General features: G+C 42.3%; 1 protein-coding gene across 1 annotated transcript in view; it reads left to right on the top strand.

The window, feature by feature from the left end:
* The first annotated feature begins 1008 nt into the window (after nt 1-1008).
* LOC126184421 (homeotic protein distal-less-like) overlaps nt 1009-17722 on the top strand; it is a 293766-nt gene continuing 277052 nt past the window's right edge. The window contains exons 1-2 of the mRNA XM_049926810.1: nt 1009-1571; nt 7006-7068. Coding sequence (XP_049782767.1) covers nt 1079-1571; nt 7006-7068 — 556 coding nt within the window. The 5' untranslated portion in view covers nt 1009-1078. The remainder of the gene's footprint in view (nt 1572-7005; nt 7069-17722) is intronic.

The raw sequence follows: 17722 nt of genomic DNA, 5'->3' as shown, positions 1-17722 counted from the left end.
TAGACTACGCGGTAATATATCGCGAAGAAAACCAGAATAAGGCACTACTGATATGTACGGTGGTGAACTGACACCTGTTGATAACGTATTTTGCTTGCAAGGGATCCTCTGTAGAGCAGGAAGGCGTAATTTACGCGTTGGTCTACACATATGGGTCTGATGTAAGTAAACGTAGGCGTTGCAGGAAGCTTGAAGAGATTTAGCGCGCTTTGTAGGGATGATTTGGTGAGATATCTAAATGACAGTAGCTTGTAAGACACCAGGAATCGAAGAGGGTCCTAGAAAATTAGCTCACGTAAACAAGAGTAAGGAGGATGCGATTTATGAAGTTTAATAATGTATAACAGAGGCAGCTGACCCCAATTTATAAAATACTTTGTTTGTAGAGATTCTCTGTACGTGTAGGAAGTCATGTTCGTCAACCCTCACAGGTTTGATGTAACTGGCAGTGGGCGTTACCCAACACTGGAACAGACCTATCGCACTTTATCGGGGTGATTTGGTGAAATACCGAATTTAAATGGCGATAGCTTATAACACGCCAGGAATCTCGAATGGTCGTAGATAATAGGTTCGCGAAACGAGTCTGAGAAAGGGCTGCGAAATCGACTCGATTCTCCATATTAGTTTACGTTTGGAAATAAATTGTTTACTCTCGGGAGAGGACATTACTGGAAGGTCGAAGTACGAACCGCGGCAAGTGGAAAGAGCTGCGTATGGAAAGTGTTGAGGTGGCTGGTGATGTGTCGTAATAAGTGTCGGCTGGCTTAGCGAAAGAAGGAGACGCCAGTGTCGCCGGCGGCCTCCGTGTCTCCTCTCGGAAAGTAAGTCAGTATTAATCGCGGCCGGGCGCCGCGACAGGGCGGCGCGCGGCTGCGGAGGGCGTGGCCGCGCCGGCGCCGGCCAACGGCGGGCGGCGTGCGCGCGCAAGCCCCGCCCCCGCTGCGCACTGGGCACCGCGCAGGCGAGCCGCGGCCCGCGTCGCGCAGTACGCCGCCGGCACGCCGACCGAGCACACAGACGCACGTCGCCAGCGCCCGCGCCCGCGCCCTCGCCTCCGCTCTGCTGACTATGCCGTATGCGGCCACGGCCACGGCCCGCCGCAGTAGCTAGCGACCGCGAGGCAGAGCACGGCACGACGCTGAATTTCACCGACCTGGGCAGCCCCTTCCAGGGGGGCGGCTCGAGCACGCCGACGCCGACAGTGGCCGCCATGGCCGACGCGCAGGCGGAACAGCAACAGGCGCAGCCGTCGGCCGGGAAGTCGGCCTTCATCGAGCTGCAGCAGCAACAGCAGCAGCAGCAGCAACAGCAGCAGCAGCAGCAGCAGTACGGACACGGCGCGAGCCCGCTGCGCTACTCGCAGCACCACGCGCACCACTTCGCGGGCCCTGCGGGTCCCGTGCCTCCGGGCCCGCCCGTGCCCCCGCACCACGTGGACCCTTCCGCCGGCTTCGGCAGCCCGCGAGCGCCGCCGCTAGGCCCCTACCCGTTTCCGACGATGCACCAGAACTACCCCGGATACCACCTGGGATCCTACGCGCCACAGTGTGCTTCGCCACCCAAGGACGGTAAGAATTCGTTGTACTCTGTGTGCGACGCTGCAGTGAAGTTTTCGTAGCAGTGTCCGCCAGGCGCGAGTATTGCGGGCTCGACAGCTGTCAGGCGCCGTGTGGCCAGGCTCTTCCGTCCCCGATGGGCGCCATACGGCCACCTCGTAACGGGAACAGTGTCTCTAAAAGTGCCATCGGAGAGTCGACTCGCAAGGTGCTGGAACACGCCACACTGGGCTCGGTCCGGTTCTTTAGCGCCACATTCGCTTCCTTTCCTGTCGTATCACCTCCAGACGGTTCGCAGTGATCCTCTGTCCGAGTCCGTGTCATATGACGTGCTGTCAAGACGAGGACGTGCAAGTTGCTTGACCACAGTGCTCGAAACTCTTACCTTAGTCGTGTCATTTATCATTGCCACTAGCCATGCAGTGTCAAAACGGGTGCCTCCAATTACTTTCGTGCCCCTCGAGTGACCGTTTTGGATTACTTAGCTTCCCATATACCGTGAGACCCATATAGGCTACTGAGAAAAAAAAAAAAAAAAAAAGAAAAAGAAAACAAGCGGAAATGGCCAGTGTTGTAGAATCAGTGCTACTACAGTTCAGACACAGTGCACACAGAATTGCCTTGCTAGTCCATCTGTAACCACAGTTGTTAACACCACATCTGCCTCACCGTTGGGACAACCCACTGAGCATTTATGTTTTACTGTTACGTAACTAGAGATCGTCCAGCAAAGTAATCCCAGTTTGGGTGTCCCGCCCACCAACGCATCTTCGTTTCTATCAGCTGGTGAGAGCAGCAGGGACTGTGAAGTTCTCGAGGGAGCCTTCAGTAACTAGCACGATTGAATCATTGTGAAGGTAATAAACACTCTGGACGTGTCATGTTTTACCTACGATAAAGGGTGATGAAGTGTTCAGAGTGAAGCTTATTAACGCAAACTGTAATGACACATTGTGTCAGCGCGCGGGTACCACGCCTCCGGGCGACCAGCGCGCTGTAGCCGTGGACGCTCTGCGTCACATATTACTCCCGTCTTCCGATTACCGAGTCGGGAGGACCGTGATTTACCGTTTGGATCACGGAGCCCACGTTTCGGACATCATCTATGATGGTGTAGAGTGCGAAGGCTAGTGGCGTTTACAGTGATTATCGCTCAGCTGATCGTCTTACATAGACGGTACGATGCTCAGGTAACATTGCGCAGGTGTGAAGGAAAAAAGGTGAGGAAATTGAGAATCGCGATCGTCTGACAAGGACCGCGTTATCATGACTTCGGGCAATGCGGTCCACGCCGGACTTAAGATCTGTAGTACTCTGAATGTAATTTGGTTTAGCTCATGTTTGCTTTCCACCGATATGCATCTCACTGGTACTAACTGTAGCAAGAAATTCATTATTTCCAACTAGGAATAGTTCTTTGAGGAGAATTGTAAATTAGTAGACTGTCACAAGAAATTTATTTTTCATGCTTGAGTAAATAGCTGTTTGCTTGTGGGACCTTTATCTCATCCTGAGCACATGAATGGTTAAATTTCCGCAGGTTTCGGACATACACACTACCTCAGTGTAAGTTTTCGTTGACCAGTAAAACATGTTTTGAAAACACGGAATTCTGGTGGTAGCAAAAAGAGGAAACTGCTGTCTTTTTTTTCATATATTCTGGTTGTCGTCCTTAGTACAAACAATTCGATAGCTTTTCCGTGCGATGACACAGTAGCTTGATATGGCATACAAATTGCTGCTTTACCTAGGGGCAAATACCAAATGTTTTAGTATCAATAGCCAATGGACGTTCGCAACGGGCTACCGTAGAGCTGGCTGTTTAGCACGGTACCATGTTGGTGAACACTGAAATCTGCTGGCACCTCTCTCTTCCACATCGCTAAACTTTCCTCGCTAACTGTTACTTTTTGCTCTCAGCTACACCAAAGGCAACATGTTCTGCGCACCGTGGTGTCGTTAGTGTAATTCGCACTTTTATTTGCCGTAACTTAATAAAGCATAACGACAGTAGCTGCTTAATCTATCCCAATAACGTATTCAAGAAGTAATTTCGCCGCATCTTTGCGTTTCAGTTTTACGTAGTAAATTGACATCGTGTGTTTTGAGGGTTTTGTTTACTTTGCATTAGTTTTCCGTTTAGCTTTCGTACTGTATTTATGCAAATCTTTTCCACAGTAGAACAAACGGTTGAAGTGCCATAGCTGATAAGCTAGAATCTTGACCGAAGTATGAAATTCTCTGCGCGCTACGCAGGTTTCACTGTATCTATAGATTTAGCTCATAATACAGCATTCTTGCATGCCAATGCTCACATGAATTTCTACTATAATGCTAGCCCATTAAGCTTACCGGCACGTTTAGAATGTCAATACAACTAAATTGAGTCTTCATTTACGTCGATGTATTTCCTTTTCAATCAATAAAATTTCCTATATATTGTTACTGAAAAATAAAAACAGTGTTTCAGTAGCACTAAAAGTTTATTGTTTACGTACTCTACTAACAGATCCATTTCTCCAGAGAAACGATCCGTCGGACAAAATTTGCTTTGAGAATATACGTGAATGGGTGGCTTTATATTCTTGCTAATTCACATTCCAACAATATCAAAAACATTTTTAAGCAAATTTATACTATATGTTACTTTATGTAATATTTAATTTTACTTTTCATTGTGCAGTACATTGTTATAGTAGAATATTCCTGAACAAATTTCTTAGAGGCGTTGATAGTTGTACGAAAATGACCCCTCCATTTTCCTAATTCACAAATTTGGGAATCGGTGAACAGCAACATTGAAGTGTAGCTTTGAAAGGATTGAGTGAGGGCAATACAGCGCATTGTAGAACGTATGCTTTCAGTATCCCTCAAGCGACGTAAACAATGTAGAAGCATTGGCAGTCTTGGAGAGCTTTCTCTTAATGATCGATTTTAAACTGAGTAGCAGTACATGACCCAGCTGGAACAAGAAATACAAAAGGACAAGAAATCTTCATTCAGCAGTATTCGCAATTATAAAACAAGAATCTGCTAAATGGGTTACCATATGAGGGTTACACATTGCGTAGGAAATAACTTAATCAACCATAAACACCAGCCATTAAGAATAAGTGATTATTTAGCAGAGGTCCTCTCAGTTTCATAGGAATGTGCTTTATCCTGGAGAATGAAGATTATTATTCTCCAACTGTTTTGTCAGCTGTGTTTATTGTTTTTTATCTTATTGCTATCTATTTAGTAATTCTAAGGCTTCACCTGCAGGCAGTTTTGTTTGTAAGCGATGATGCGTACCATCGCTAGTACACCCGATTATTGTAATCCAAAATCCTGTGGTGTGTTTGCTACACGACTGGCAGTTTGATCTGGATGAAGATGAAAGTTTAGAGTATCGCAGATAGACAAAAAGCAATAAACACAGCTGTGTAGACAAGATTGGAAGAAAATAAATGGTCTTCATCGTCCACAATATTTTTGATTTCTGACGTCCTCAGTTTTCAGCAATAAGGATTATGCCTTGATTCATGTAACTCTTAATTCTCTGTAGGTTCTTACGTAATTATTGTAGTATTTATACGTCGAATTATAATACTCAGATACATATTTAAAACTGTAGCGGCTGAGCACTGTACAATAAAACTAAGAAGCATGGTCTCACATTTGCTACTGACGAGTTGAACGGCGTATCGTGGTTGCCTACAACATAAAGCCACCGTAATTTGCCGTCAAAATAAGGAAATAATACGCATGATACTGTTGTCACCCAGTTACTACGTGTGCCTCGTCGTTAAAAGGTCTAGTAACTAATTTTTGAGGGTTTTCGTTTCATTAATTTTTTTTCTGTATGGAAAAGTGCCCCCAGTCTCTTCCCGCCAAACGCCCCGACACGTTCGTTGCGGATGCTATATTTTAAGGGTATTATTGTTGTTCGCAGTCATTATTTCGGTATCGTTCTTGCAGAACGAGTCCCTCAATTCGGCACTGACCTTCTGTTGTATGAGCTTTGTAAAGAATCAATCTCGCAGTCAATGTTACTACAACATTTGCAGTTATAAATATGTCATTTCTGGAGCTGTCTTCTGAACCTTCGAGCCGGTGAGCAGAGTTGCTGAATAAACGCGCAGCTTTCAGTTTTCTAGAATAAGCTCCCAAGTGTTATGGTACAAAACAAGAAAGGGAATATTTCTTTTTGTCTAATGGATGTTCAAAATTTTCAAAGTGTCCACAGTATCCTCCTCTTGTTGGACTTCACATGACATATCGCAACCTAATTCCACTAATTTGTTTGTGCTAATTTTCCTACGCAATTTCTCGCACTCTGATGTAACATAATGAATTTTATATGCTAGTCTACAGGAAGTGTGGGGAATATGACGTTGCAATATCTGAGGCGGTTTTCTACACGGTACATGATGTGCATTCTTTCTTAATTTTTCTTGCGTAATAAGTCAAAAATTTATTCTATATTTTGCAGCCTTTGCATTAAGCAGGTTCGCTCTGTTGAAAAAATGGTAACATGATAGTGTGACTGTTGTAAAACTTTCGTTCTTGAAAGACACTATGATAGCGTCACTGCGTAGTCACAGCGGGGAAAATGGCCCAGTATTTCACTGTTATTGCGTTATTACTGCATCTTTATGTTTTCATAATCTTCTCATTCCTTCAGGTGTAGAGATAAGAATGACTCTTACCACGTTCATCGTTGTAGACACTTTTGTATTTTAAATCTGTCTTTATTGGACCAATGTTTCGATCCGCTCAACACTATTTACGGCGTCCCTTGTTTGCTGCATGAAAATACACGTCGTAGATTTTTAGATTAGGATCCATAGTGACTTGCTGTGGGGCAATGAAAGCATCATTTCTCATTAACCGGAAAATTAAAACATTCACTAATCTACTGGGCTTTTTCGTGTGTTTCCCTTCGATGGTCTAGACATGCCATATTAATTATTCTGTCAATAGTTTTCGTTTCCGCGAAGATGTGCACTCTTGTGGGTATGGGACTGCTGTTCATCCACTAGTATCTCTAGAACATTTTTCACTGCATGTTGTCTAAAAAGCAAAAATCTTCATTTGCGTACCGATACGGTACTCCTTATATAGTTCATAAATGTCCTTCCTGCATTGGTACAACGTGATATTATTATCTCAGAATATCGTGCTTCATTTGTAAACTGAGAAGTTTTTGTCGTCTTAACTTATGTTCTGTAGACTAATTTTGACTAGTAATAGCTATATGGTAAACGCTTTACCATCATTACTCTGTACTAAAAATGTTTATGTAATTTTTGCTGCACGTATCATTAGCAGGGAATATAACAATAATTGTAATATTTAGTTGCATTAACCCTATCAGCATGCTGCCACACTACTTCTGTATCTAGTGTTTATATTATACTTTTTGGGTGAATTTTTCTTCTACCGCTGGTGTTTTTTCCTCCAGATTGGCTGTACGGGAAGGGAATAAAATCGGAACTGCTGGATGATCGGCAGTGCGGCGAAAAATGTGAGTTCAACATTCATTCACTAATTGCAAGTTCAAACACACAATTCCAATTAATTCCTATGACATAGGCTACCTAAAGATACAACATACATTCACAACACGAACGGTTTCATATTATTTTTTCGGCATTAAATTTTGATTACAAGAAAAGTCTTTGTATCGAAACAGTAACAAAGAATGTTAGTTATCGTTTAGAACGACCTTATAAGGGAGAAACGACTCTATAGTTGCCCACTGGAAAATAGTTTCTTTGTTGTTTATGACGTGACTTGTCTTCCTGATCGTGTTGTATGTGTACCGAGTATTGAAAAGAAACACAAGTCTATAAACTCGAAGCGAGTATAACGAATTTTGCAGAGTGTTGCGTAAAATGCTTCCGCTCATTTTCGTTGTGCGCAAAGCGGCTATTGACGAAAATGTCTAGCTTTAACTTATTTGTGTAAGAGAGACGCCCTGTGTCACTGTTGTGCAGAGAACTAGCCGAAACATTTTGTATTACGTACCAGCATTCATCTTGGAATGGTTTATAATGGAAGGAATACTATGACTTGACGCTCCACCGACAACGAGGGCCCTACAAACGGAACACAAACTTATACGACAGGGTTGTGGAAGGAAATGAGCCATGCCTTTTAGAGGGAACCAGCCCGTCATTCCTCATAATTTGTGTAAACGACGGAAAAATTGAATCTGGATGGTGAGACAAGAATGCGTTTCCCGTGTGTGAACCATGGCGCTCCCTCGATTGGTAGGAATGCTTTGTCTCTTATGTGTGGATCATACAGCTATGCATTAGCCCTAAATAACAGATATAAAACTGAACCTTTCAAGGATTTTAGAATCAGCATCCAGCGTGAACGGTTGTTCCGTTACAGCAGTGGACATGATGGACCCACCTTCTCCTTTTCAGAAGCGTAATCCTACGGCTTCCTGTGTTATTTTGCATGTTTAGTTAGTTACTTTGATTCATGGCCGACTGTGACATGAGCGGAAACTCTTCGACGCTATACTTGCCACATAAATGACTGATGTTTTTCTCTTTTTTAATGAAGAAGTAATTTTCTAGTTTGGATAGTTTAATTGGTATTGTAGGTCCTCGGCACTTAACCGTGCGAATATTAGCACTGAAATTTAGCAAATTAGAGTCACAAGAACAATGTCATAGTACAGTGTCTTCGAGACTGTATTTTAGTTAGAGTGCGTATGCATTTCAGTACGGGTACAGAACCTCTTTAGCGTAATTGAAGTACGCCTGGCGGTTACTCTATCGGGTGAAGGCAGCATGGTGCGTGCGTGAGCAGGACGCACAAGGTTCTCCGTGGCCGGAAGGATGGGAGGCCGCCATGGGAACTTTGCTCAGCAGCCTGCCTTCATGTAGAATTCCGGGAAGCTATCCATCTGTCCAGACGTCTGCTCACATGTGCGCTTCAGGCCCTCTCAAGTGCTGCACCGTCGTCTCCCGTATCTATCTCGCGGCGACAAACCATTCGTATTGCTGGGAGCACACAAGACGAAACGCTACTGAAAGGATCCCTCGTAAATCGTAACAAAGCTACTTACCGTCCGTGTGACACACTGTCGCCTCATCCGCGGAGAGTAGCTGTTTGTGTTCTCGGAAGACATTCGCTAGAATTTATTATGCCTAATACTTTATCAGTTGAAGTTGACTGTTAAAGGAACGATTTTAATAAGCGTCGTGTGTCAAGGACGTGCTGCGATCGGTCTCATGAAAGGGAAAAGAGGAAATTTACTTAATATAGAGCCATCGACTGACAACGGACGTACAGGGACGAGTTTTGTTTTCTTGAGACGAAGTCATAGCGCTCTTGCGCACTATCGCAGTTAACTGCATGGAGTTTTTATTGGACGCTAGTTGGTACTTCGTTGTACGCACGGAGAGCTGTATTAAAATTTTTTGCGTCCTTTGTTGCTCAAATGCCCTAAAAATTTCTGAACAGTTTCCGCATTTCATTATTATTTCTGTCACTAGCTTTCCCGTTTTGATTCAGTTTCTTTAATTCATCTCTCAGTTGCTGGAGATTGGGTATTTCTTTACTCTTTGCGTGATATAAGTTAACAGACAGTGTTGAACATTGACAGCCGGTAACTGCAGTCGCATCTCCGCAAATTAACTCAGATGATGGCTCTGTCTCAACTGCTACAGTCTCTTTACACTTTCTGTTGTTGCACTGCTCGTCAAGACAGTCTTTTAGTATAGTTACTGGAATGTATGGTAGACTAGTTGTTAAGAAACGCACGGTTTGCATTAAAATAAGCCACGTGTAACTGCTGTTTGTCACAAAATATTCTAACAACTTGTGCATCCGTAGGTTTACCACTCTTAAGGACGGTTGCAGCGGACTCAGGATGAAGCGCAGAGTGCTAGAATACAGACCGCGGAGCAGGTGAGCGTAACGCGGCAACGTTCATTGTCTTCTAGGCAAGGATTGTCCGTACACGTTTCCCGTAACGGTACCTGCAGGCTCGAGCTTATCGTCCAATGCGTAAAATCTGTCTGTGAAGGCAGTTAGACCCGACGCAGCGTATTTATTCAATTTTAGACGACAAGTGTCTTCTGATTTTACAAGTGATATGCGCGAAGTGCCGTAGTTTGTTTCTCCAACTCTTACAGACTGGAAAGAATAAAACAGATTTGTAATTATTCGTCTGCACTAGCACTTAAATTGGTCTAAACGTTAAGGATGTGGGATACATTAGACCGACTGAACAATAAAATCTTTACCAAGAAACAACGCGTTTCTCTCGTGCGAGTGTATCGGATCTGTTATAGCAGTTTGAACGCAATAATAATTCAGAATCTAGAATAGATATGTGTAATAGTTTTCTTACGCCTACGCAGGTTATTTCTTTTTCTTTTCCTGAAAAGCAGCACAACTCTGGTGTAACTCGTGAGATGCTATCGCAGCGAGATGTAGTGGTAACTTATCAGCGGTACGTCATGCTGAGAAATAACCCTGAAACGAGCTAGCCCCGGTAGTGGCGCGACAGACGCAAATCGCCTGTAAACTCTGCGCGCTCTCATTGAATTACGTGCTGTCCGACAAGGATAATGTACCACTCATTGTGATGCAAATTTACGGCACTTCTTTGCTTCAGGCTTAGAAACTGAAAGCTATATGCTTCTCAGACCAACTTCCGGATATTTATCTAAAATTCACATTTAATCTTCGACTAAAATAGTTGAACCGAACTGATACACGCTTCAGCCAGACGAAAAGAAAGGAAATTACACACTTCTTTTATGAGACGTTGAGTGTGGGAGACCGTGAAATAAAGTTAACTTTTTACGCTTATATCGTATTCAGAATATTTAGTGTCGTTGACTTGGTGTTTTGAAATGCGTGCGAAGCTACGGGTACTTTGACAAAACTCTCCGATTTGTAGTCCGGCAATGTAAAGTTGCGGAGGTTTAGACACTAGCGCCAAACCTGCGTTTAGACGTGCCACGGAGCTGGCCATTATTTCTGCCTTCATGGCCTGTACGCTAACACGAACCGCAATCTCAGTTAAGAGGGTAAATAAAACATCATGTTTTGTGGGAGTAACAGAAAACCGAACATAACACAAATTAGTGTATTCCACAGTTTTCAACGAGTTACCTTGCCTATTTAGAAGTTCCGTAAGCACATAAGAGTTCGAAGGAGTGTGTAGTGACGCGGTACATGTAATACAACGATAAAAATATAATTACTTCTGTCTCGCTTTATATGACGTCCTGTGTGTTTTTTTCCCCACTGAGTGAATCTTTGACCTACTGCAAGCGTAATCACGAAAGTAAGTCTTGTTCGTATCGCATTCCCCCCTTTTTCGGACTTGAAGATTTGTCTATTGAAATCAGCAACGACATGGGTCAAGAACGGCAAATACAAACGTTTGTATACGTATTTTGTTGCTCCTTTAGAAGAAAAATAAGACAGTATGTTGAATGTGACGATATAATTCAATAATGTGCAGTGTTCTAATGTTATCTTTAGTATGTATGATTCGGGAGGACGACGGTTCAATCCCGTCTCCGGCCATCTTGATTTAGGTTTTCGGTGATTTCCCTAAATCGTTTCAGGCAAATGCCGGGATGGTTCCTTTGAAAGGGCACGGCCGATTTCCTTCCCAATCCTTCCCTAACCCGAGCTTGCGCTCCGTCTCTAATGACCTCGTTGTCGACGGGACGTTAAACACTAACCACCACCACCACCATTTAGTATGTATGTTTACACAATGCAAACAAGAAGGTGACTGGACCTTTAGTAGCATCCATGTGGAACACACACCGAAGAAAGTTGTTTTATCCATTATGTACGTCGTTAAACTCCGTGGTTGTCGAGCAGTTGAAGGACGTTGGAAGAGACGTTTCTCTCAACAATCATTAGCTAGTTAGAGACAGTTTTATTCATCGAAACTCTCGTTCATGTGAAGTATCCTAAAGAGTCGCCGCCGAGTGGATCGACGTTGATCCACTGCAACTTTTTAGATGAAAACAGCCAAATGGAACTTACTGATATCTCATTTGTCTGAAGAGACCGCTATTTCTGACTTCAGGCTCTGGAGTTTAACATGATCCGCGATGCAGTTCGGAAGGAAGAATATCACGTCGGGTATATCTGTTATTATTATTATTATTATTATTATTAGGAGGAGGAACAACACATTAAACGTAATAATGCAATTTATGCGTTTACAATGTTTTCTAAGGTTTATCAGTGGTATGAACGCCTTTAAGGAATAAGATAGCTTTAGCTCCCATCAGAGATAGATCGTACAGAAACTCTCTGCATTCAACTCTCGCTGATATATACCGTTCCACAAGTCGCCGTCGAATGGATTGGCACTAGTCCTTCTAGCGTTTTCACGAAGTAACAAAATATCAATTTCTCAAAGTGTATTCTTTTTAACTGCTCATAATTTTCGGTCTTTATGCGTTGGTGATTAGCATCAACCTGGTGCAAGTTAAAGGCAAATATAAAAATTTCGTCATTGTGTATTATGGCTCTGTTGAGTAGCAGCATAAGGGAAATGGTAGTGTCATTAGGAATATATAATGCTCTCATATAAATGCGCTGATTAAGAGAGCAAGAGAGCCACCAGACTCATGCCTCTACTGACACAGTATCTGTAAGTGACACTACAATTGCGTAGATTAATTTTTTTTCAACTATCGCATCCATATATGGTCCTAGAAAATTTGCAGCAGTGTTGCCTCCGCAAAAGCTTTTGCCCCCGTATTTGGCCAAAGTTAAAGCGAGCGGGCAAGACGTTTGGTCCCGAGCCGAGCCGCGCGTGCGACGAGCCATGATTTAAAAGGCGATTATTAACGAGGGAAGCACGATTCCTATAAAATGAAATTGTCCGCCCGCTATATGTTACGAGGTGCCCAAACGCGTGTCCGTATCAAGATATTAATTTGCGTCAATGATCACGTGTTAATGGTGTGTGTGCGGCGATAAGGTATCTAGTATCGGCCATTGAACGAGCGCGCAGCCACGGAATGTGAGACAATGCGCCCTCGCACACTTCATTGAATGTGACGGCGCCGCCGCCGGGGGCACGATATCTAATTTGCGCGAGCAGGGGGAACAGCCTGCTAATTGTGTTAGCGCCAACGTGCCCAAAACAAAAACACGCGCCTTGAGCCGCTTCTGAAACAACGTCTCATTCACACATTCGCTGTAACACCTAACGACACGTCTCGGCATTAGGGGCAAAGGGGTTGTAATTTGGAAAGACAATGGCTCACAGTTCAGTTATCGGCTAACCGCCTCTCCGGTCGGAGGGGATGAATGAAATTCTGAGAGAGTTTTGTGGTTGTTTCCTTAAAACAGATCTTCTGGACTCTACTATTGGTTTAACAAGAGATCACGTATATATATTGGACATTACACCCAGAACTTTTCGAAGCAACTTTTCTAGCTTGCTTCCTAACTTTCTTAGCTCAATACCGCACACTTTTCGTGAAACTTGTCAGTAATTTGTGCAACTATGCTAGTTTCTCTCCACCTTTTACCTCCTTCAGCCCCCCTACTTCCTGCCCATTCGCACAATTTTATAGAAGTATGGAAGTTTCGAGCTTGAAGAGTTTATAGTCTCATCAGCATAACCGTCGTTGCCGACATAAGTGTTTCATATGAACAGGATTCTGGGAGGAAATCAATCGCTCCGTTTTGAATCAATACACTTGAATTAATTTCAGCAACACATGAAATATTAAATTATACGTTCCGAATACGAGTCCAGTATCTGAACCTCTACGCCTCCTCTATCGGTGTATAATTTTTTCCTCATATTTTCTTTCTATTTCAAATTTTAAGAAAAAAAAACAGCCTTTCCAGTATGTTATCCGGTGAAATGCACCGTATGCAAGGTGCAGTTTGTAAAATAAATAATACAGATATCTCGGGCGTGTATTATCAGACAGTTTCTGAAAGATTTAACAAGGCCGTTCTTTCTAACGTACCTGTATTTTCTGGTTGTAGCCGTCTGATTACTGATCTTACGTTACTTTTAACTCGATAATTCTGAAATGTTCCAAAGCAAACGCAATAAATGTGGTTCTTTGTGGTATAAATGTAGCTTGTTCAAGAGTAGTACGACTGTTTGGCCAACTACATTGGCTGACAAAATTCCCACGAAAACGTAATCCTGCGGCGTGGAGATGATTGCTCTTCCGTTCGTCACACAATTTTAACACACAAATTTATAAGGACGTTGTTGGCGTACATGACTGTGTAAACATAAAAACGATAAGCACTTCTAGAACTAGGAAATAAAATATATTCGGTGTCAAGGTCCCACAAATAGGCTATATGGAGAAACGATAAATTTTAGAATCTTCCTTATCTGCTCACTTACTAGCAATTGTAACGTTCCAGCCTATGCGATACTTATTAAATGTATACATCTTCTCTTCTCGAACGCAATGAACGACCATGCAATTATAAACTATTATTTTTTTAATTAAAAATTTTGTCGGTACCACTTCGTTTTGTACACTAGCGTGGTAAATGCGGTTTACCCTCTAGGAAACATTTATCCAGTTTAAAGCAGTTAAAATTACACAAACATATATTAGAAAATTGTGGTCTTTCGTCATTATCTAGGTTGTATAAAAAAAAGACGTCGTCGAACTTCTACCAACCATATTAGTTTATTGCAACACGAAAACTGTATATATAATTTAGAACACCGCACGAGAATCACTCTAGAAATATTTCGAGTTACTGATTTGTTGCTAAACTCTTCCACAAACAAAGAACCATCCAAACAACTTGATGTATATGCACAGAGCTCTGGATTATCAGTGGTTAAGTACAATGGAAATTACCTTCTCCCACTTAGTTTATAGTGATTGCCATGCGTATAGGTCTAAATGTTTGGTCCCATAGTGTAGGATGCGAACTACCCGCTTTGCCAAACAAATGTTATCAGATACGAGGGAGTTCTGATCAGGTAGATCAAAGAGAGCTACTAAAAAGCGTGAGTTAGAAAAATACTACCATTATTTCATATAAGCTCCTGGAATAAAATCTTCTACAAGATTAGTCGCATTTGACTGTTTTCAATAACATGATTTACCTTCTCAATTAATTTGTTTACTAGTGCTCCCCCAGTGCCGTTTTACTCTGTGATTCCTGCGAAGAACGTGGTTTTCTCGTATACTTTCCAAACGCATTCTCATCTCGAATCACATGATGTACACAACCCAACGTAAACTCTAGCCTGTCCATTTCAGACTAAGAAATTTTGCTACTCTATTGTCTTGTTATCTACTGAATTCAAAATGTTGGCAGGAGATTAAGAGACTAAGAGTATCTATCCAGTTGCCTACTACTGAGCGGTTTCGATGACTTCCGTGTTTCCGTAGCACCACAGTACAATGAATGTGTCGATGCCTCGTCACCTGAGACACTTTTTGCATATTAAATTGTTATCCCCGTTACATGAAGACCAAAAATATGGCGAAAGACGCGAAATTAGACGGTTGCGTTGCAATACTGCAGTCTGCATTATCACAGCTGAAGCGTTTTCCTGTGTCTCACACTCACTGGAAGTCGACGTAACTTTTTTGCCACCTATAAATATAAGTTATCATTGTTTTTCTTTATATGAGCTGTGTAGCATGAAACGGAAACAACGAACGTGGTTATTCGAAGAAGGGGAAAGGTATTGCATAGTTGGGATTCAACATCAGTATAACTTCTCATTTTAATTAGCAGTGTATCGGCAAGCATCTACGTGGGATTTATTTCAATATGGTCGAGCTCTGCTATTTTTGTTGGTGTTTCATTGTTCAATTTCTAAGGCAACTCTCCTTTTGACACAACTTTCCGTGAGAATCGATTTTACAGTTCGCCACCTTGCAAAAGAAATTAGTGATCCGCACCCGTTTTAGAACCTTTGAATTAAATATTTTGAGGTAAAACTCACCGGGGAAATTTTACATGACACCATCCAGTACACATAACTTTATTCTTCTTGAGAGGTGCATATTGTAATAAAGAACTCAGACTCCCTAGCAGTCAGTAAAGTTGGTGTGTTTGCCTTCTCGCATGGACAATATCATACCGCCAAATAGTTTATTAGCCGTAGGAGTAAGACATGTAATACTCACCACACTTTCCTGCACAGCTGTTCTGACGCTCTAATAACTTTGTAAGAAAATTGTAACTAAGTTATATCTAGGCTTATCCACGTTTGTGGTACAGACAGATGACATATTAGAAATTTTTATTGTATACAATTTTTCTACGTAGTTCTCTAACCAAATGCAAAATTCATAGAGGGAGTTACTGGATAAAAAGAAGCCCAAGCAGGTATGATGCATTTCGGAAGGTGTCGTGTGATTCGATAATTACAACGTAGCTCGTAGATACGATTTTTAGCGAGAAAACGCCGCCCTTCACATTGATAAAGTCCGATACATGAAATGACAGCAAAGAGTAACATATTTAACTTAGAGTTTCTTGGTTCAGTACCGCAGTGAATTTTCGGGCCATCTCCTGGCTGACTGTAATGGTCAGAGGTAAATCCCTGTGTAAAGAAACTAGCAAACTGGCAGGCACTACAACGAAGGTCCCGTTTTAGAACGCCCACGTAAGGTACTCAGTATAACCAAAATACACAATTAACTCAGTGTAAGTAACTTTAGAATTATTTGACACAAAAATTAGTATTACGTTATAATTAACAATCATAGAGATGAATACTTAACTGATTCTGTTTAACATAAAATCATGCAGTAATTTATTGCATTCTGTGTTCCATCGCGAAATGTGTGCGCCACTCGAAGCGCCATGTCACTAATGGTGCGGCCCCTCCCGACGGAGGTTCGAGTCCTCCCTCGGGCATGGGTGTGCGTATTGTCCTTAGCTTTAAGAAAGTTTAAGTAGTGTGTATGTCTAGGGACCGATGACCTCTGCAGTTTGGTCCCTTAGGAATTCACACACATTTGACTTTTTTGAAATGTGCGCCGTGCCAAAATCGTATATTACAGACAAAAACAATAATTTTTGTAGCAAAACTGTTTCCTTCATTGGTATTTCTAGTAGATTATGAACTTCAGTGCCACTCTTACGCAATAGCTTGATTTCGGTTAACAAAGTGACTAAAAAAAAAAAAAGGTGTGTGAAATCTTATGGAACTTACTGCTTTAACTGCTAAGGTCATCAGTCCCTAAGCTTACACACTATTTAACCTAAATTATCCTAAGGACAAAAACACGCCCATGCCCAAGGGAGGACTCAAATCTCCTCCGGGATGAGCCGCACAGTCCATGACTGCAGCGCCTAAGACCGCCCGAATAATCCCGCGCGGCAAAGTGACTCACCATTACACGGAAAAGAGCTTAAAGCGTGCGAATAACGGAATAAGCGTAAATAGAAATTATGTGGACAACGCTCAGATTATTTGTATAATATGGGCTGTGTTCTCTATTTTTCGGTATCCATTCGATCCTTACATGACTTCGGGTACATTTCGGGATTGGTGTCACAAAAAAGGTTCTGTTGATGCCCTACCAAGTTGAAGGCTTATTAAATGTGAAATTTAACTTGTAACACTGAGATTATGAGAGAGTCAGATTTAAGAGATGAATATGAAGGCGACAAGAATTAAGAAGACCAAGAAATCACTTGAGTAACACTTCAGTGAATTCATTGATCTCCATAGGTTCTCACGATGCGCGCAGGAGCAGATGATGAACACTATTTTACCTTAAAAGGTTAATTTGATAAACATTTATTCCTTTGTTCTGAACCGCAATAAAACTGAACTCGAGGAAGATTGTGGCCGACTATTAAGAGTGGAAAAGCAGAAAGCTTTCCTAGTAGGATAGCATAAGATCACGCTAAAATACTCTTGTAATATTTGATCTTATCGGACACTCGCATTTTAATGTTTGACTTGCGCTAGCAGCAAAAAAGAAAAAAAAGTTAACAATTTATGTTTGCCTTAATGTTATCCAGGTGGCTTGAGCAGTATTCAGAAGCTAGGAAAAATTGAATTTATCAAACAAATGTAGAATCACAGTGTGGAGGCAGGAAGGGCAACCGGCCACCCCTTAACAATTAACCATGCCAAATCCGTACTTAATCTTGCCGACCCCGCGCACGATGCGGGACAAAGGCAGCAGCGGCAAACGAAT

Source organism: Schistocerca cancellata, chromosome 4, assembly GCF_023864275.1.
Source record: "Schistocerca cancellata isolate TAMUIC-IGC-003103 chromosome 4, iqSchCanc2.1, whole genome shotgun sequence".
In the NCBI taxonomy this organism is placed as follows: Eukaryota; Metazoa; Arthropoda; class Insecta; order Orthoptera; family Acrididae; genus Schistocerca; species Schistocerca cancellata.
Note: the sequence above shows the minus strand (reverse complement) of the source record. Positions and strands in the feature narration are given on the sequence as shown.